General features: G+C 42.5%; 1 protein-coding gene across 5 annotated transcripts; it reads left to right on the forward strand.

Moving 5' to 3' along the window:
* Positions 1-4,031: 4,031 nt before the first annotated feature.
* On the forward strand, positions 4,032-16,691 carry PTHLH (parathyroid hormone like hormone). Of its 5 annotated transcripts, none has more exons than XM_032347562.1 (5): positions 4,032-4,165; positions 5,086-5,344; positions 5,883-6,005; positions 11,657-12,079; positions 16,233-16,691. In XM_032347562.1, exons 3-5 carry the CDS (start codon positions 5,905-5,907, stop codon positions 16,240-16,242), a joined length of 534 nt encoding a protein of 177 aa, XP_032203453.1. In that variant the 5' UTR covers positions 4,032-4,165; positions 5,086-5,344; positions 5,883-5,904; the 3' UTR covers positions 16,243-16,691. The 5 variants fall into 5 exon arrangements, with proteins under 5 accessions (XP_032203453.1, XP_032203455.1, XP_032203454.1 ...); XM_032347564.1 differs by lacking the exon at positions 4,032-4,165 and adding an exon at positions 5,669-5,697 and having other exon boundaries at positions 4,205-5,344; XM_032347563.1 differs by lacking the exon at positions 4,032-4,165 and adding an exon at positions 4,205-4,398.
* The last annotated feature ends 258 nt before the right edge of the window (positions 16,692-16,949 follow it).

Here is a 16,949-nt window from a genome sequence, read left to right on the forward strand (position 1 = left end):
GCCTTGGCTTTGCGGATCGTGTTAAATGAAATAAAACAGACGGACCCCGGGGCTCTTGGAGCTGTACGGACGGGAGAGGCGGGCTGGCAGAAGGCTACTCCCAGGGCTGGAGGAAGAGGGAGTCGTCCCTCAACACCCGCATGGGGCCCCGGATCTGGACCAGGACAGGGCCCCGGAGCGGGTGGTGGTGGAAGGGTGGGGTACATCTGCCCCCACCCTTCTCTTCCCCCACCCCCACTGGTAATTTATCGTCACCGTCTGCCAGGGGCTTATGTCAAGTTTGAGTCATAGATTGACCAGGAGGGAGAAGGGAGGGGTGAGCCCCTCTTGGAGGAAGTTCGCTCGCGCCTTCGGACCCTGTCCTCGGGTCATACTGTTCCCGAAGTTTCCCTTCGCCTGCAGCCAGTAGCGGGGCCCTCCTGCGAGGGACTGGAGGGCTAGGCCAGCGACTCTAAAGTATACCCGGGAGCGAAACCACGCGAAAACCCAGCGGGATGGGGCGGGGCGCGAAGGCCTCATTTCTACCGCTTGGGACAAAACCGATTCTGCGCGACAATCCGGAATCCAAATTCTCAGGGAAGGAAACCCCAAAACCCAGGAAACATAGCTAGACTTCCAAGGGGCTCTCGGGCCTCTGAACTTTTCAGCAAGCCTGGTATCCCCGGGAGCCAAGCCCGGGACTGCTTCCCTGGGAGACACACACCTCGCCTCGCTGAGTCCGGCGCGCAACCACCGAGCCGGGAGACCCCAGAGAGAGAGCCTGCAGCTTTCATGCTCGCTTTCCAGAGGCCTTAATTCTGACAAGAGTCCCAGGAAGAGCAGGCAGAACCCGAAGACACCGTCACAAGCTGAAAGCGAAAGAGACACAACGCCCATCTGGTGCCCGATGTCTTTATGCCAGAGGAGATGGGCACCCTACTTCGGGTGCTGCGTTGGGGAGAGACTGCGAGCTGCCGTGTTTTGCAGAGGTAGAGAATGGCGTTAGGGAAGTAAACAGTTTTCGAGGTCCCAAGTGACTCCCGAGGGCAGCGCCTTGCAAACAGCAGGACTCACACTTTAAGAAAGCATGATTCTTCTACTCACAGAGGAGCTGGGAACCGGCCAGGAAGGCTGTGTGGCACCGCCCCACCGGAGATCAGTTGCGGGTTGAGGGGTTGTCGTCTGAGCCAGGTGGGACTCTCCCTGTGGTCTCGCACAAGTTCAGAGTTGCCTACTTTGAGGAGCCAAGAACTCGGCCCAGCCAAGGGCATCTGTCAGGCATCAGTCCAGGACATCAGGACTCCTGTTCCTAACACCCCTCCCCCACCCTCCCACCTCACCCCCTCGCCCAACACACACACACACACACACACACACACACACACACACGAGCACTATCCCTAGCCAGAAGACTCCTCAGAGGAGTTATGAAGGTCATACGTTTAGAAGGTACACAAGTACTTGACCTTGGAGAACTGGCCCCTAGAGACCTCCATTTCCTAAAGACCTTCTCAGCTCACATGTGCTTGTGGTCTTGGGGGGAAAGTGCTTCATTACTAAACTTTCTGGTCATGTTTGGGGAAAGCTGAACATGGCCCAGAACATAGGGAAGGGTGAGGATCAAGTGAAACCCACTTTTCCAATAAGAGAATCCATCAGCCCAGTTGCATGTCTAGGCATTTCTCCCTGAGGCAGTTCCTGCAGATGTCAGCAGCCAGCCCTATTCCTGGAGAAGATAGCCTCTGTTTGGGTCTTATCACCTAACTAGGAACAGATTTAATAATCATACACCCTTTCCTAAACCTACTTGGAATTTAAATGCATTACACCCTCTTTTTTGCTACCTTGATGTCAGCTGGCAATGGCCTCCTCTCAAGTCTCAGACCACATTCTAATAGAATCAAATAATTTTACTTGAGGTAATTTTGCAAACTTCTCTATGTAAACAAAGAAAAAGTTAGCAGAAGGGATGAGTTCAGTTGTTTGGTTTCATAGGATTTTAGAAAAATAGCTTGGAGCTACAGACTGACAAATGTTATTGGTAATAAGATAAGGGATGCTGATTGGTTATAAGGGAATTTCTGAGCCCAGGTGCATTGTTTAAGGAGCTATAGGTACCTTTTTGGTTTGTATGTTTGTTTGCTTGTTTGGGCTGAGGAGGAAAAAGAGAGATTAAAAAGCTAAACATAAATGTTAGGGTTTTAAACTTAATTGCAATAGAAGATATCCCTGGAGATATCCATCAATTGGTTATTTTAACTTGAATTTAGGAGTAAAAGTGTACTTAAAAGTTTTGAAAATCTCTTCTTAAAATTGGCATATAATGCTGTGATTGGGGACTGGAAGATGGAAGTTTGGAGCTTGCTCATGGGCTAGGCATTCGTGTAGGTGTAGACCTCACAATGCTAACCTGTCTTCACATGGAAATACTTCAGATTAAGGACAGGCCTTTAGATCCTCCTATTTGCTAAGGTGCATTTAAGTGATAGCAAGGCCTAAGCAAGCATTCAGCCTCTATTGGCACTCACACCATGCCTAAGCAACACCCCCCCCCCAAAAAAACCCAAACCCTGCTAGTGTGAAGTCATCTCATTTGTAGTCATGTGTTCTCAGCATTATCCTGAAGGTTATTCACTTATACTGGGAACGATTATGATGTCAGAAAATATCCTTTTCAGAAAGGCTAAAAGCCAGGGTCCTGAGTATATATTGAGGAGAATTTCTACTCAAGGTAATAAACAGGGCAGCTTAGCACATATAACTGCTTTCTAATAATTGCCTTAGTGAGAACAGAAGAGCCTTCTTAGGAAGTTTTTAATTCATTTAAGACTTAATTTTAGTTTTCTGAGGAACATCAACAAAAATTATTTCTGGAAGAGACCGCTGAGAAGATTCCCTTCATTTGGCCAGAAGAGCAGAGAAGACTGTAAATCAAGGAAAAGGTGAAGTAATACATTATTAGGAAGCTTCAGGAGTCCAAGTATATAAAGACTATTTGTTTTTCCTGTGTCCATATTTTCTCTTTTTGTGGAGGGAGGAAATTCTAAAAATATTGGTTAGATTTTTTGCCATTAACACCAGAAAAGTGTGTGGGGAAAAGAAAGGAAGGGGGTCCATTTTGTTTCATTAGTAGAAAAAGCAACATGAATCAAAGTAGCCTATTGATGGCAGCCTCTAATTTATAATATTCTGAGAGAATAATGAATTTATTTACAGTATAAGTGATTTGATATTTTCAACCTATGTCTTCAACTTTTATTGGGAGAGGGTTGACTTTTTAAAGCCTGGGTAGTTTGAAATTTGGCCACGTACTTTTGGGCTTTTTATTGTGGAAGCAAATATTATCATTTTAATATTAAACAACTTGCAAGTGTTAAATAGATCATTTGTGATTTACATTTTTGTTTTGTTTTGTTTACAGATTTCCCCCCATTCAGATGTAATGCTTGCTTTAAGGCTCCTGCTTCTTTTTGGAAAAAATTTATTATAAATCAGAAAGTGTCAGAGGTTCAAAGATTGACATTTCTGAGTGCTGATACTTTGTCTTTTCATGCAATGCAAACAGATCTAACATTTAGAAATTCTTAAACGAGGGAACTTGTGGAAATTCCCAGATTTTTTTTTTTTCCAGTGGGAGGAAGCCAAGTTTTTTAAGTATGGAGGTTAGAGTAATCAAATGAGGGAGAAAGAAACTTGTGAGAAGGGGTGACTGTCACCCAAACTAAGGAGCTAATATTAACTGCTAGCTATCTGCACTTAATGAGTGGGAAAGGGAACCAAGATCAGCGAGGGAGAGGGCGCTATTTCACCCACCCTCGGTAAAATCCGTGGTGCATCAGACTTGATAAAAGGTCAGGCTCCCTAAATCACCTCACATCTCCAAATCACACAGCGCACTGAAATCTACCAGTGGGGTTGTCTGTCTAGAACACAAACATCCCTTGAATGGTCCCCAATTACCCGCGTTCATTTCAGAAAGAGGAATCCGTGGGGCGGGCGTTCACAGCCGCTGCAATCCTTTCCTAGATGATACTGCCCAGTAATTCAGAGCAGTCTTCTTCCCCGCCCAGTACTTTGGGAAGAACCCCCTGCTTTCCCTTCGCTTCTCCGAGGCAGAGCCGCGTACAGCGATAGTTCCGCTTCATCTGCGGGCTGAAGCGACACGGATAGAGTCATCCCAGAATATGTAACAGGGGACTGGGCGGGGGATGGGGTGGGGTGGGGGTGAGAGAGTAGGTTGTCGGGAAAGGGTGGATTAGATTCTAGTCGGTGGGCGAAGGGGCCGCGTGCGCTCCCCAGGAGTGTCGGTCCACCTCGGCAATTAAAAAGAGGGTCTTCATCACGTATGCGGGTTTTCTTGGACCAGCTCCAGATGTCCTCACTATTCTAAGACAGCAAGAAATGCAATCTCGACCTGAAGTCTGGAACCTTTTTTACTCTTCTAAGCGAACGCTCCCCCCCCCCCCGCCTTAGGCGATGCTCCCCACTCAGCGGGTCCCCGGAAAGGGCCACGGAGGAGGATTCCCGTGTCGCTCCCCAAGCTCTCGGGCGGCTTAGGGTTTCTTAAAGCTAAGGGCCACCCTCCCGCGACCTCCCCGCGGAGGTTTCCGGGCGCCCACGCTCTCCAGCCCCTTACTCCTCTGCCTCGGTCTTGCCGGTTCGCCCCCAGCGGCCTCGGCGGCCGCGCGTCCAATCGGGCGCGGCTGGCGAGACGCGCCGGGAGCGGTGACTGTTTCGGGTCGCCCGCACGCCCTCGGGGACCTCAGCGCGCTTCTCCGCCGTGCAGTCTGGGGCCGGTCAGACCCAGCGGGAACTGGGAGATCCGCCCAAGCCCCCGGCCCCCGGGACGGCGCGCGGGACCGGCGCTCTAGGGTGGGGCTCGGGGGACCTCGGGGCAGCGCCGGGGGCCGCCGAACCGGAGGCGCGGGGAGCTCAGCCGCTCGCAGTACACTCCCAGCTCAGAGCTCCCCTCTGCTAACTCGGGCCGCCCGGGGCCCGCTTGGGCCGCCCGTCGCCGCCCCCGCCCCCCGCGCGCCCGCGCCCTTGCTCGCCCCGCGCGCGTTCCAAGGGCGCCACCTCTTTGCGACTAGCTCACTTCTCCGGCAGGTTTGCCTGGGAGCGTGTGAACATTCCTCTGCTAGGCTTTCAACTCGCCTCCAACCTGCGCCGCCCGGCCAGCATGCCTCCCCGCCCGTGAAGCGGGGCCGCCGCAGCCCTGCCGCTCGGGCCGCCGCCTCCCCTCCGCGCCGCTATTAACCCGCCCTCGTTGCCACCTGGCCCTCCTGATCGACGACACACGCACTTGAAACTTGTTCTCAGGGTGTGTGGAATCAACTTTCCGGAAGCAACCAGCCCACCAGAGGAGGTAGACAGACAGCTATGTATATATATGTGGGTCTCTACAAGTGGCTCTGGAACAAGACGGCCTAGTTCGCAAAGAAGCTGACTTCAGAGGAGGGAAACTTTCTTCTCTTTTTAGGAAGGGCTTAGCTCTGCTCCACGAACCTGGGAGAACTGCCGGCTAGATTTAATTAGACATTGATAGGGAAGACGTGTAAACACGCTGCTCATCATTGATGCATATATAAAAGCATTTCATTGTGGTTATCATTGCAGAGGAACGTCTCTGATTTTTGTTTTGTTTTGTTTTCCTTTTGGTCCCTTTTTGCCTGTGTGGTTTTGGAAAAAGCACAGTTGCGGTAGCTGATTCCTAAATAAGTAAGTGCTGAGAGGCTTCAGAGAAAGTTTTTTTTTCTTTCTTTCTTTCTTTCTTTTCTTTGCAACTTGGGAGATGCCCTGGGTGTCGAAGAGGCTAAGTGAGAGCCAGCTAAAACGGGGAGCGTGGTAGTCCCGGGAGATGGAGATTCCGGACTGACACTTCGGGCCCCTTTCCACTCTTGCAGGTCCCGAGAGCGAGAGGATACGATGCTGCGGAGGCTGGTTCAGCAGTGGAGCGTCGCGGTGTTCCTGCTGAGCTACTCGGTGCCCTCCTGCGGGCGCTCGGTGGAGGAGCTCGGCCGCCGGCTGTAAGTGCCCCGTCCTCCTCGGGGCGCCGGGTGAGGGTTGGGAGGGCCAGTGGGAGAGGCCGCCAGGCTGGGGCGCTGCCGAGGGCTCGCAGCGGTCACTGATGCTCCTTGCCCGAGTTAAAAAGCGGGGAGAGCCGGCTACCTGCCGGGGGCTGAGACAGTGCCTTCAACCCCGGCGGGAGCACTGGTTGAACCTCAAGGGGAGACAGGCAAGAGACAAATTTTCCATGAGTTTCCATAAGAGGGAGCGCAGAATCTCCTCTGGACAAAGATCATCTGTCTGTAGTGAAAGGAAAAGGTTATACTTCCAGGACCTGGGAAGGTTTTGAAACGCTGAGGATTACAGGAGACGGATAACTCGGAAGACGCTGAGGGAGCCAGGGGACACAGGTCTGTGTGCGTTTGATTTACAGACTGAATGTGGGTGGCAGTTTGTGTGTGAAAAGCAGAAGCCTTACATCAAACTTTATTATGAATGACATAATTTTAAGCATATGAAATGAACCACATTACATAATGAACGCATATTATATAATAAAGTAGTAACAACTTTGCAATGGCACAACTCCAACATTAGTATTGATACAGTTCAGGAACGCTAGCGTGCCTAACTCCAAAATGAATATTAGGTGAGGAAAATTGTTTTTTCTTGGACTTATTGCTAACAGTTCTTTAATCTGGAGTCAAATGTTTGTATTGTAGACTGAAAACTTGTATTCTGGCATTCTTATTTGGTGGTTCTTTTAAGGATAATTTTGACTTTAACATAATCATACATCCAAGCACACCAGAGAAATATTACCATGTTGTATGACTGCAAGTTGGAAGAGCAGCTGAGTAACACTATCTTAATAATCTGTTGGACCTAGAAGTACCTTAATGTGTGTAATGCCATTTTTGGGTGATCTTTAAGCTGCAGACTCTGTTCAGGATGGGAAAACCATAAACATTGAGAACTGAGAGGAGTTTCCCTCTGGAGAAGGAATTAAGGGGCTTTTACACTAACAATAAAAATAGCAATATCCAATATTTACAATGGAGTTCATGGTGCTTCCTTGTAAATTCCCGAGGGTATACAAAAAGGCAACTGTTTTATATGTGCCCTTGGTCTATTATTATTAGAGCAGAAAATCTTTAAATGAAATTACTTTAGACATGTCTGAACCTTGGCACCAAAATGAAAATCTATTACGAATCTCCTAAGGCAAATTGTGTAGAACATTGTACTGAAGATAAAGCTGCATTGTATTCTTCAAATCAACATTTTACTGATGTATTTCTGAAAATTGTCTTCAGACATTTTCCTCTTTTTAAGACTTGTATTAAATTATTTAAAGTCCATATATAGATATAGATATAGATGTAGATATAGATATAGATATAGATGAAGAGTGAATTTTTAAAAGCATGCTTAAATGCTGGCCAAAAAATACTGTCTTGAAACAGAGCCAGATTTTTCTTTACAGTTGCTTGAGAAATACCTGTTTTCTCTTTTGAGAAACAGTAAATGGACCATGATTAAATCCACAGGTATGACATAAAAATAGTGCTAAGTAGTCCTAAAGGCTATTTTTAACTCTTTCTTTGTTGCACCTTGCAAATACACATCAGAAACTATTTAACAGCCAGAGACTCTGTTACAGTTTTGTTTGTGGGTGAAATATAATATTGTAGTTAAACACTCACACTCAGCAGATGGTTATAAAACTACCACAAAACATTCTTATAGTTAATGGCTAATAGATCATCATATTACAGCCATGGTTTTTCCTGAAGGCTGAAATCATCAGTAGATGAAGATGTTTCATCAAATTATTACAGCCAAATGGAGTTTAAAAAAACAAGTCATTATTTTTGCATTGCTGCCAAGTAACAGTAAATTTTGCGTGCTAGACAAAACATTATTCTACTATTACACTAAATCAACCTAATTTCTTGAAAGAAATGTTAACATATAATCAAATCATATTACTCCCCAATTGCTTTTTACACCAAGTATTAGAGAAATTGCTTTAGATATTTTTTCTAACTAGGGACTGACTTTGAGGGGTGGAGGCAGGGGGTGACTACTACAACAATAACACTTCCTAAGCCATGCAGAGGAGGCAGTTATAAGTTGTGATAGTTCAAAAGATTTTAACTAATGGGGCTAGAGCATGAATAAATTGGAGGTTGGAAAGTGAGGCCTATAGACATTCTTGTCGCCATGAACATGACTTTCGGCAGGTAGCAACCTTTGTGTTTAAGTTAGAGAGGGAATTCCAGTAGATTCAGAACCTAAAACATAATTGGGTGATTTGTTTGGGAGCCAGACTGGGTCTATTCCATTTAATGAAAAGCATAACTTTTGACTGAGTCATTTGGGTTGGAAGGGACTTGTGGTGAGTCATCTTCACTCTAACACCCGAACCCTGACTCGTGCATGTACCACAGAACTGTTCTCCTCAAACCCAGACTCCTTCGTAAATAGCTGAGCCTCAACACAAGCCTGCTGCTCCTTTCTGTGCTGGAAGAGGCAGTCCTATCACTCCCTTTGCTCCCTGCGTTCCTTGATAGCTCCTTCAATTTTCTCTTCTTCCCTGAAAACTCCCTGGAGAGTGATTTTTCTTTAGAGCAGAAGAGCTATGTTTTGACTGAATTTATAGTTACCTATCTTAAGCATTTCTCCCATATTTCTGAAAATGTTCTTACAGTAATCAAAGGAGACCATAAACATACCATATTGGGATTGTAACAAACGCCGTGCGAACCACTGGGCTAGGGGATGTTTGCGGATGTATAGATTAATAGACTATTATTGAGACCATATTTATCACATAAATATTTCAGAATTATCTAAATGGAAAGCCTCCTTACTTTGGATTCATTGCTCCCCACCTGTGTATATCTAGTTTGTACATGCTAGTTATTTACCCTTGTGTGAGTTCATGTCTTGTTTTGAAAATAAGTAAAATGCTCCAGGCATCTTACTCCTTGTTGACGATAAAGATAATATTAAATCCCTGATCTTCCAGTGCAGTTGCCCAATCAGAAATTCATTCTTCACAATACTTTAAATGCAGAAGTCTTTGAGCTGTTCCTTGTGTTTGAGATTTAGCATTTAAGAAAACCTGTGAGATTTAGCATTTAAGAAAATCCGGGTTTTCTAATATTATATTAACAATTGCCCCTAAAGGCAGAAAGAAGCTTGGTACCTAACAAGAGAGACACTATTTTAAACTGAACAGACTTGTGCCATCTTTGTAAACTTTTAATAAAACAGAAGGATAGACTGACCCCTCCTTTTCTCATGAGAACCATCCTGGGAAAGTGCAGTGCTTGGGTTAAGAAGGCACTGTGACTCACAGTTGACAGGCTGGCCAAGATGACAGGCATATATGCCAGCCAGAGGGGGCATAAGCAGTGGTGGCCTGATTAGAACAGACCAACCATTAAAAGTTTTGGCTTCGAGTTAAGCTAGGATGGGCTGTATTATACATTTGGAGAGGAATACAGATCGGGTGGTTATCTTCCAGGAACTGAGAAAGAAAAGCCCCAGGTCCTATAAATGATCACTGGTTAAGAACAACTTTAATGGGACATTTTGCTAAAGGATACATCTTATGAAGCTGCAACACTAATGAAATATGCGATTAATTCCCACTTATTCTTCAAGAATGTTATTAGAGAGTATAAATATATTTGTACCAAAACCTCAAATTTGTATATTATTAAAAGTTTCCAGATTACTAACTATTGCCATAAAGTAAGTGAATTTTAATCTAGTCACATGTGGCACCTTCAAAAAGGAAGAGAGACTCCTTCATGCCTCATTTAAACCAGGCTCCTGTTAAATTCCTTTCCATTAAGTCATGTCTTTTTTGAACAAGCTGCATGGCTTAAAGTCAGTCCACACACTAAAACACTAAAAGGAAGCTGGTATTCTGGGTATAAGGTCTAGAGAAATAATGCCTGTATTTTCATGTCTTATTCTACTTTGATTCACAATATGACTGGGAAATCTCTCGATTTCCCCCAGTGATAATCCAAACTCTAGAATCCCTTTTTTGGGGGGATGAAAATGGCCTTGTTGGAGAAGTAAGCTTGATCTTCAAGTAAACCGATAAATTGCTATCCATTTGCCCACTGTCCTCATGTTTCCCACTGCAAGCTTTTTACTCTATGCCCTTCATTTCTTGTTTCCTCAACATACACTTCTGCTTCCACAGAAGAAAGGACTGAGGTCACTGAAAGGCAGTCTTTGGTCTCAGAATCAGAGGACCTGATTTTTGGATCCCTGGTTCTGTTTTCATTTTGTGGACAAAGGCAGGTCATTGAATCTCTCTGAACCTCAACTTCCCTATCTATAAAATGAAGTTAATGCTATTTTTATTTTCATATTTCTCTGAGGAGTTAAAGAAGTTGTACTAATATAAACAAATAAGGGACCCAGATACTGTGTGAGAGAGAGGTAAGACAACAAGGGAGATAGCCCTGTGAAACACCCTCAGATGCTTGACAGTGAACCGTTTGGAAGAGTTACAGAGTGGCAGAAATTGGAGTAAAGTAAAGCACAGCTGAAACAGGCATGATATGACTGATTCAGGTATGCAATCCCTGCATATGGTTAATAATATACACAAGAATAATACAAGCATATGTGGATGGACATTTAAACAAGAGTCAGGGTGCCACCTAAGAGGATTGATGGGAAATTAGTTGATTCTCTTCCACTACATTCTCTTCCACTACACTTCATTAGAGTGTTGTTTAAACAGAAAAGCCACTTCATACTTGCTCCTAGAGACATTTTTTAAGACAAAGAGAACAAGTAGAAAAGTGAATATCTCAATTTAATACTAAGGGTAATACCCTCTGAAATTCTAAATTAAAAAAAATAACGATGCACAGAAAAAATAGGATGATCTCAACTTAAACACAAAGAAACCCACTTTAAAGGGACCACCCACTACTTTACAGAAAAATACACATATTCTCTCTATGACACTTGGCTTTCAAATATAGGCTCTTGGTAGCCTGCACTCTACTCCTCGTAGAGTGCAGGCTGTTAGGTAGTTCCCTAGACAGCCTCTACTGCTCACTTCATCTTAAGCTTCTGTTTGCCTTTCCTCTTAAAGCTTGCTGTTCTCTGAGATTCAGTATTATTATTTTCTTAATAGGGGATTAGTGTGTGTGTGTGTGCGCGCGTGCGCGCATGTGTACGTGGCTGTGCACTCGGGTGAGTACTCAAGTAAATTCAGCCTCCTTTTAATTTCACAGCTAGGACATCTGGATTTATTTTTCCAACATAAGTCTGAAAAACATGAAAAGCAGCTCAGTTTTTTCTGTCCATTGCTGAAAATTACAGAATCATAATGTTTTAAGTTGAGAAGAGAGCATAGAAATCGCCGAATCTGACCCCTGCCTTTTAAATGGAGAGGGGCATGTTCTCACCAAAGCCACAGACCTAGGGAGCGGCATAAATGGGATTTGGGGCTACAGACTCTGAATTGCCCACACTTCCTTTCCCTCTCTGCTCTTTCCCTGATCCACAAGCTTTCTTCCAGCTTATGCTTTGTGTTATCAAAGGTCCTTCCTCTTGTCTTTGAGGTCTATACCAACAACTAAAATATTCTCCTTTCCTTCCTCCCCTGCTGTTTTTTTTCTTAAAGCAAAAGAGCTGTGTCTGAACATCAGCTCCTTCATGACAAGGGGAAATCTATCCAAGACTTACGGCGACGATTCTTCCTTCACCACCTGATCGCAGAAATCCACACAGCTGAAATCAGAGCTACCTCGGAGGTATCCCCAAACTCCAAGCCTGCTCCCAACACAAAGAACCACCCCGTCCGATTTGGGTCTGACGATGAGGGCAGATACCTAACTCAGGAAACCAACAAGGTGGAGACATACAAAGAGCAGCCACTGAAGACACCTGGCAAGAAAAAGAAAGGCAAACCTGGAAAACGCAAGGAGCAGGAAAAAAAGAAACGGCGAACTCGGTCTGCCTGGCTAAACACTGGCATGGCTGGGAGTGGGCGAGAAGGGGACCACCCATATGACATCTCTGCGACATCGCTGGAGCTCAATTTACGGTAACTGGCTTCTGTGCCCCATAGCCTCTCTTTGGTGCTGCTCTAAGCTATGTAGTGTCCCTTCCTTTCACCCACCATGGCTTGAACAAATCTTGAATGTCCTCCCTTTCTGTCCCTCTATCCATTGCTCCACAGTTTAAAAGCTTACAAAACAAGACAGTTCAGCATATTACCTGCCCTCAAGTAGTGTCCTCCCACCACCTAAGCACAAACAGGGCTTGGATAACCTGTTTCTCTTCCTCCACCATCGCAACCCCAACACCAATCCTTTACTACTGTACCAAACAACTTCTCTTCTAAGTCTGGCTTCAGAAACCCAGGACCACCTTCATCATTTGCTGCAGAAGTTTATTTATTTCCCTACTCTCGCACCTTGGCAAACTTTCTTGATCATTTTGTCATTTCTTACTTTTTTTTTCACTTCAGGGGTGAACATAGAAGGCTTTGATATGATCTACAAACACTACAAAACAATACCCTACCATAGACAATTCTGAGCCAGTCACATTTTCCATTTAATTATATTTAATTAAACCTTAACTTTATTTTTAATTTAAATAAATGTTAAACATTTAAACACACACTCTCAATTTATTTAATTGAATTTAACTCTGGTTTCTATCAACCCATGAAAAAATAGTCATGAATTCGGAAAATTTTTAAGTTTTGACTTGGGAAGGACATAAGTTTTTCTCATATATCCATTTATCCACTGGGAAGTTGAAATAATTTTCCAGGGCATTGCAGTAGGAATAATAAGACTTCACATTTACATGGCTTGTTCATTCTTGGCTCACAGATGTAAATGGTAATGGCATTCACTGACTTTGGGGTCAGATACCTTAAGGTTCAAGTCTTAATAGGTCTGAACCTATTAAAGTTCACAACCTTGGGCAAGTTACATAGTCTATCTAAGACTCACTTTCCTTTTCCGTGAAGTGAAGATAGTAACTGTAACAACCTCATAGGGCTGGGCAAAGATTAAACAAGATGACATGGGCTAAATGCTTGTCATAGTAAACAATAACGTGTAACTTGTTGTTTGGGTACTTTTAGATCTAATAATGATTGTTCTATCTATCTGGATATGTGTGTCTGCATGAGGCGAAAAAGCAGCAAATATTAACCTCATTTTATAAACCAGAAAACCAAGGTACTCCATGACTAAAGGACCTGAACAGCCCTGGGAGCTGGGATAGGTAGTCCTCAGAACTGGATTTGTTTCCCCATCTCTGGATATTTGGTCCAGCACTGTGTTTAGTGCTGCCTCTTAATTCAGACATTTCCACCAACACAATCTTTTCTGTTTTTTACTTTTCAGTTTAGCTCTTCTGTGGGGTTTGAAAGAAAGAGGAAACCACACAAGGACGTGTCATATGCAGCTAATGATCTCATTAATTACAATCCCTTGTTACCTCTCCAGGCTTTCCACTGACTAGTAGAGATAAAATTACAGGGTGATGTTTCAAGGGGGAGTACGGACCTACTTAGCATCACTTCTCTCTTTGAGTTAGTTGACAAAACTCATCATTAAATAGCTTATAAAATGATAATTATATTGGATGAATATTTCCACTCCAGTAATTAAGGAGTAATGACACTAGAGAAACTTTTAGCAGAGTGAATGACCTATTCTGGAAGTATCTAATGGATCTATAATGGGTAACAAGCCCTGTAAATCTTGGCCAAGAGCACATATTCAATGTATTTTAAGAAAGGATCCTAACTACATATTTATAACTAATGCAAGAACTTTATTGCCAAAACCCATTTTTATCCATTGTTGTACTGTGTGTGTGTGTGTGTGTGTGTGTACATACATTTATTAGAATTCTGAAAACGAAAGTATACTTTTTTATGGATTTCATTTATTTAGGATTTGCAATGCTCTGAAGTATCTGGGAATTTAATGAAATTCAGCACTCATCAATTCTTATGCCCAAAGCTACCCCTATGTTAAGGGAGATCTAGTAAAAATTAGGCAGTGGCCTAATCAAATCCAGACCTAGGACTAAAAGAAATAGAATGTTTCTGCTTTCTCCTTTCTGTTCCCTGGTTGTAAGGGATGTTCATGGAAAGCACTGTTTGTCTGGCAGCCGGATGTTGGCCCTCTCCCAGTACAACCCAGCAGAGGTGCAGGGAAGATCGGGGAGATTCAAGAGTGTACTGATGAGACTCGATGGGGCCATGCAAGTGTTCTAATCCAAACAGAATCTTTTCGGAGTAACTAGTTTACAGTTTTGTAAGCAACCGACCTTTTATTAGTGTCCTCTCTTTAGTCTCTTTGCCTAATTATACAGTAAACTGATGATATGGCAAGCACGAATTGTAGTAAAATATATGTAGTATTTCTTAAGAGAAACTACTGAGCTAAAACTGTCTGGCTCCTCTCACATGAACCCGTCGGAAGTATATAGTTCAAATGTTGGAAATCACATTTTGGAATCTTTGATGTTGTAAATGTGATGTCCAGATACGTTAGGACTCATTTAATTGAGAACATATATTTTGCCTCGGTAAATATTGACTTAGAAATAATACAAAAGTTTTCAATATTCAAAAGAGACTCTAAAGTGTTGTCACACACATGCACAAACACACACACACACACACACACACACACACATACTCTCAGGCTGTGTTATATGTTTTACTTGGCTATTCTAAAACGTGCCATTATAACAAGCAAACTGGCTGGACAAGGGGAAATATAATTAAAAGATCTTTTCCTTGGTCCTTTATTTCTTTTTTCTTTCCTTCCTTCTGAGGAAATAATTGTTCAAAATACTCATCATTCCCTCTTTGTTTGCATTATTCTTAAGTTCAATTCACTACATACTATTCGACATGAAAACATTTTAAAATTGATATAGCACACAAATTATTGAATTTTACAGTCACCTTTTATGTTTTCTTCATAACATACATCCATCTACCATTAAAAATGTTAATCTTAAATTATTTTCTCTGCAGTTAGGAGCTATTTTGCCATTCTAATTAAAATGATTAGTGAAGATGTCAATTTCTTAAGACAAGAAAGCATCCTAAATGTTCAACTTGCTTATCTTTCTTCAAGCTGCATGTGAAGTTCCTAACTTGTCAAAAGTTGGCTCTTCCATGGTTTTCACCACCATATGGGTCTGCCATGTAAAACTCTGCCCACACTCTGGCTATTAATGCAATGGCACAGCCAGTTGAGTTCCATTCCATAGGTGCTTCTTTTAGACACCACTGAAATAGACACACAAAAGAAGAGAAAGGGAGAGAAAAAAGCAGAAAAAATGCTGCCAGCCCATCTTAAAATACTGTCACTACAATGTTTTAGAAAGGGTTGGAAGAGATGTCAATCTCAGGTGGTAATTTATTCTGTGTAATAAACAGTGAAAAACTGCTATTTTATACTTTTAAGTTAATTGATTCTTTTTCTCTAATTTAATATGGGTTTTTCCAATTTCTAATTCCAGATCAATTCCAAAAACCAGCAGAGTGAGAGACAAATAGTTCTTAGTTTTGACTTCAGAGTCTAAAATCCAAAAATAGTATCATTCATTAGTGTTTAAGGACAGCTAAAGCAATGACTGATATCATCAAATAACCAACCAAACATACTGCTCAATTACACATCCTTCCAACATTTACTCCAAATCACACACTCTACTCTCCTAACAGCCATTATCTTAGTGAGAGATTGGCCAAATGGAAACCTGAACAGAATAAGCAACCTTTGGATCACCCATGTCAGGCATCTCTGGGGAATAAGCTTTTAGCAAGGTGTATTTGATGATGGCTTGCACAACCTAGTCTTATTTCCACTCTCAAATGTGTGCCTTCTCTTCCCAGACTTGCCAGTTGGCAGCTTTGGAAAATTCCCCCGGGGTCTCCTTTTTCAGACATTATATAGAATTAGAAACCAAGCCCTTGCTCTTCTTGTACTACACTGATCATTAGATCATGCTGAAGACCCTGCCCGCAGCAAAGGTTCTGGAGAGTCAGGCAGATCCCACTGATACCACCTATTGGGAATATTTACAAGAAATCCCTGGAATCTTTTCCATTGTAATTCTGTATTCCTTTATTTTTTATGCCTTTTCACTTGTTAAGGAGAATTAACCTATTTTCTTTCTCCTCTTCTCTCCCTTCCTTCTCTTTTCAGGAGGCATTGAAATTTTTAGCAAAGACCTTCAGAGGACGTATTACAGGATTCTGTAATAGTGAACATATGGAAAGTATTAGAAATATTTATTGTCTGTAAATACTGTAAATGCATTGGAATAAAACTGTCTTCCCCATTGCTCTATGAAACTGCACATTGGTCATTGTGAATATTTTTTTTTTTGCCAAGGCTAATCCAATTATTATTATCACATTTACCATAATTTATTTTGTCAACTGATGTATTTATTTTGTAAATGTATCTTGGTGCTGCTGAATTTCTCTATTTTTTGTAACATAATGCACTTTAGATATACATATCAAGTATGTTGATAAATGACACAATAAAGTGTCTCTATTTTGTGGTTGATTTTAATAATGCCTAAATATAATTATCCAAACTGATTTTCCTTTGTGCATGTAAAAATAGCAGTATTTTAAATTTGTAAAGAATGTCTAATAAAATATAATCTAAATTACATCAAGACTCAGAAGGTGAATTATGTATACCCTTTAAAATTTCTACTAGAAGGAACATGATGTAATATTTTTAACTATATTTGAATATAGCCGTAAGTATAATATGTTTATATTGGTATATATTCCAACATTTTCATATTAGCTTTTAGTTAAAAACCACTTAAAATGTATTTTGTCCAATACTGAAGTTCAATTCAATAGAATGGCTGAACTACTTAGACATCCTTTTATGAAGTAT

Source organism: Mustela erminea, chromosome 6 (assembly GCF_009829155.1).
Source record: "Mustela erminea isolate mMusErm1 chromosome 6, mMusErm1.Pri, whole genome shotgun sequence".
NCBI lineage: Eukaryota > Metazoa > Chordata > Mammalia > Carnivora > Mustelidae > Mustela > Mustela erminea.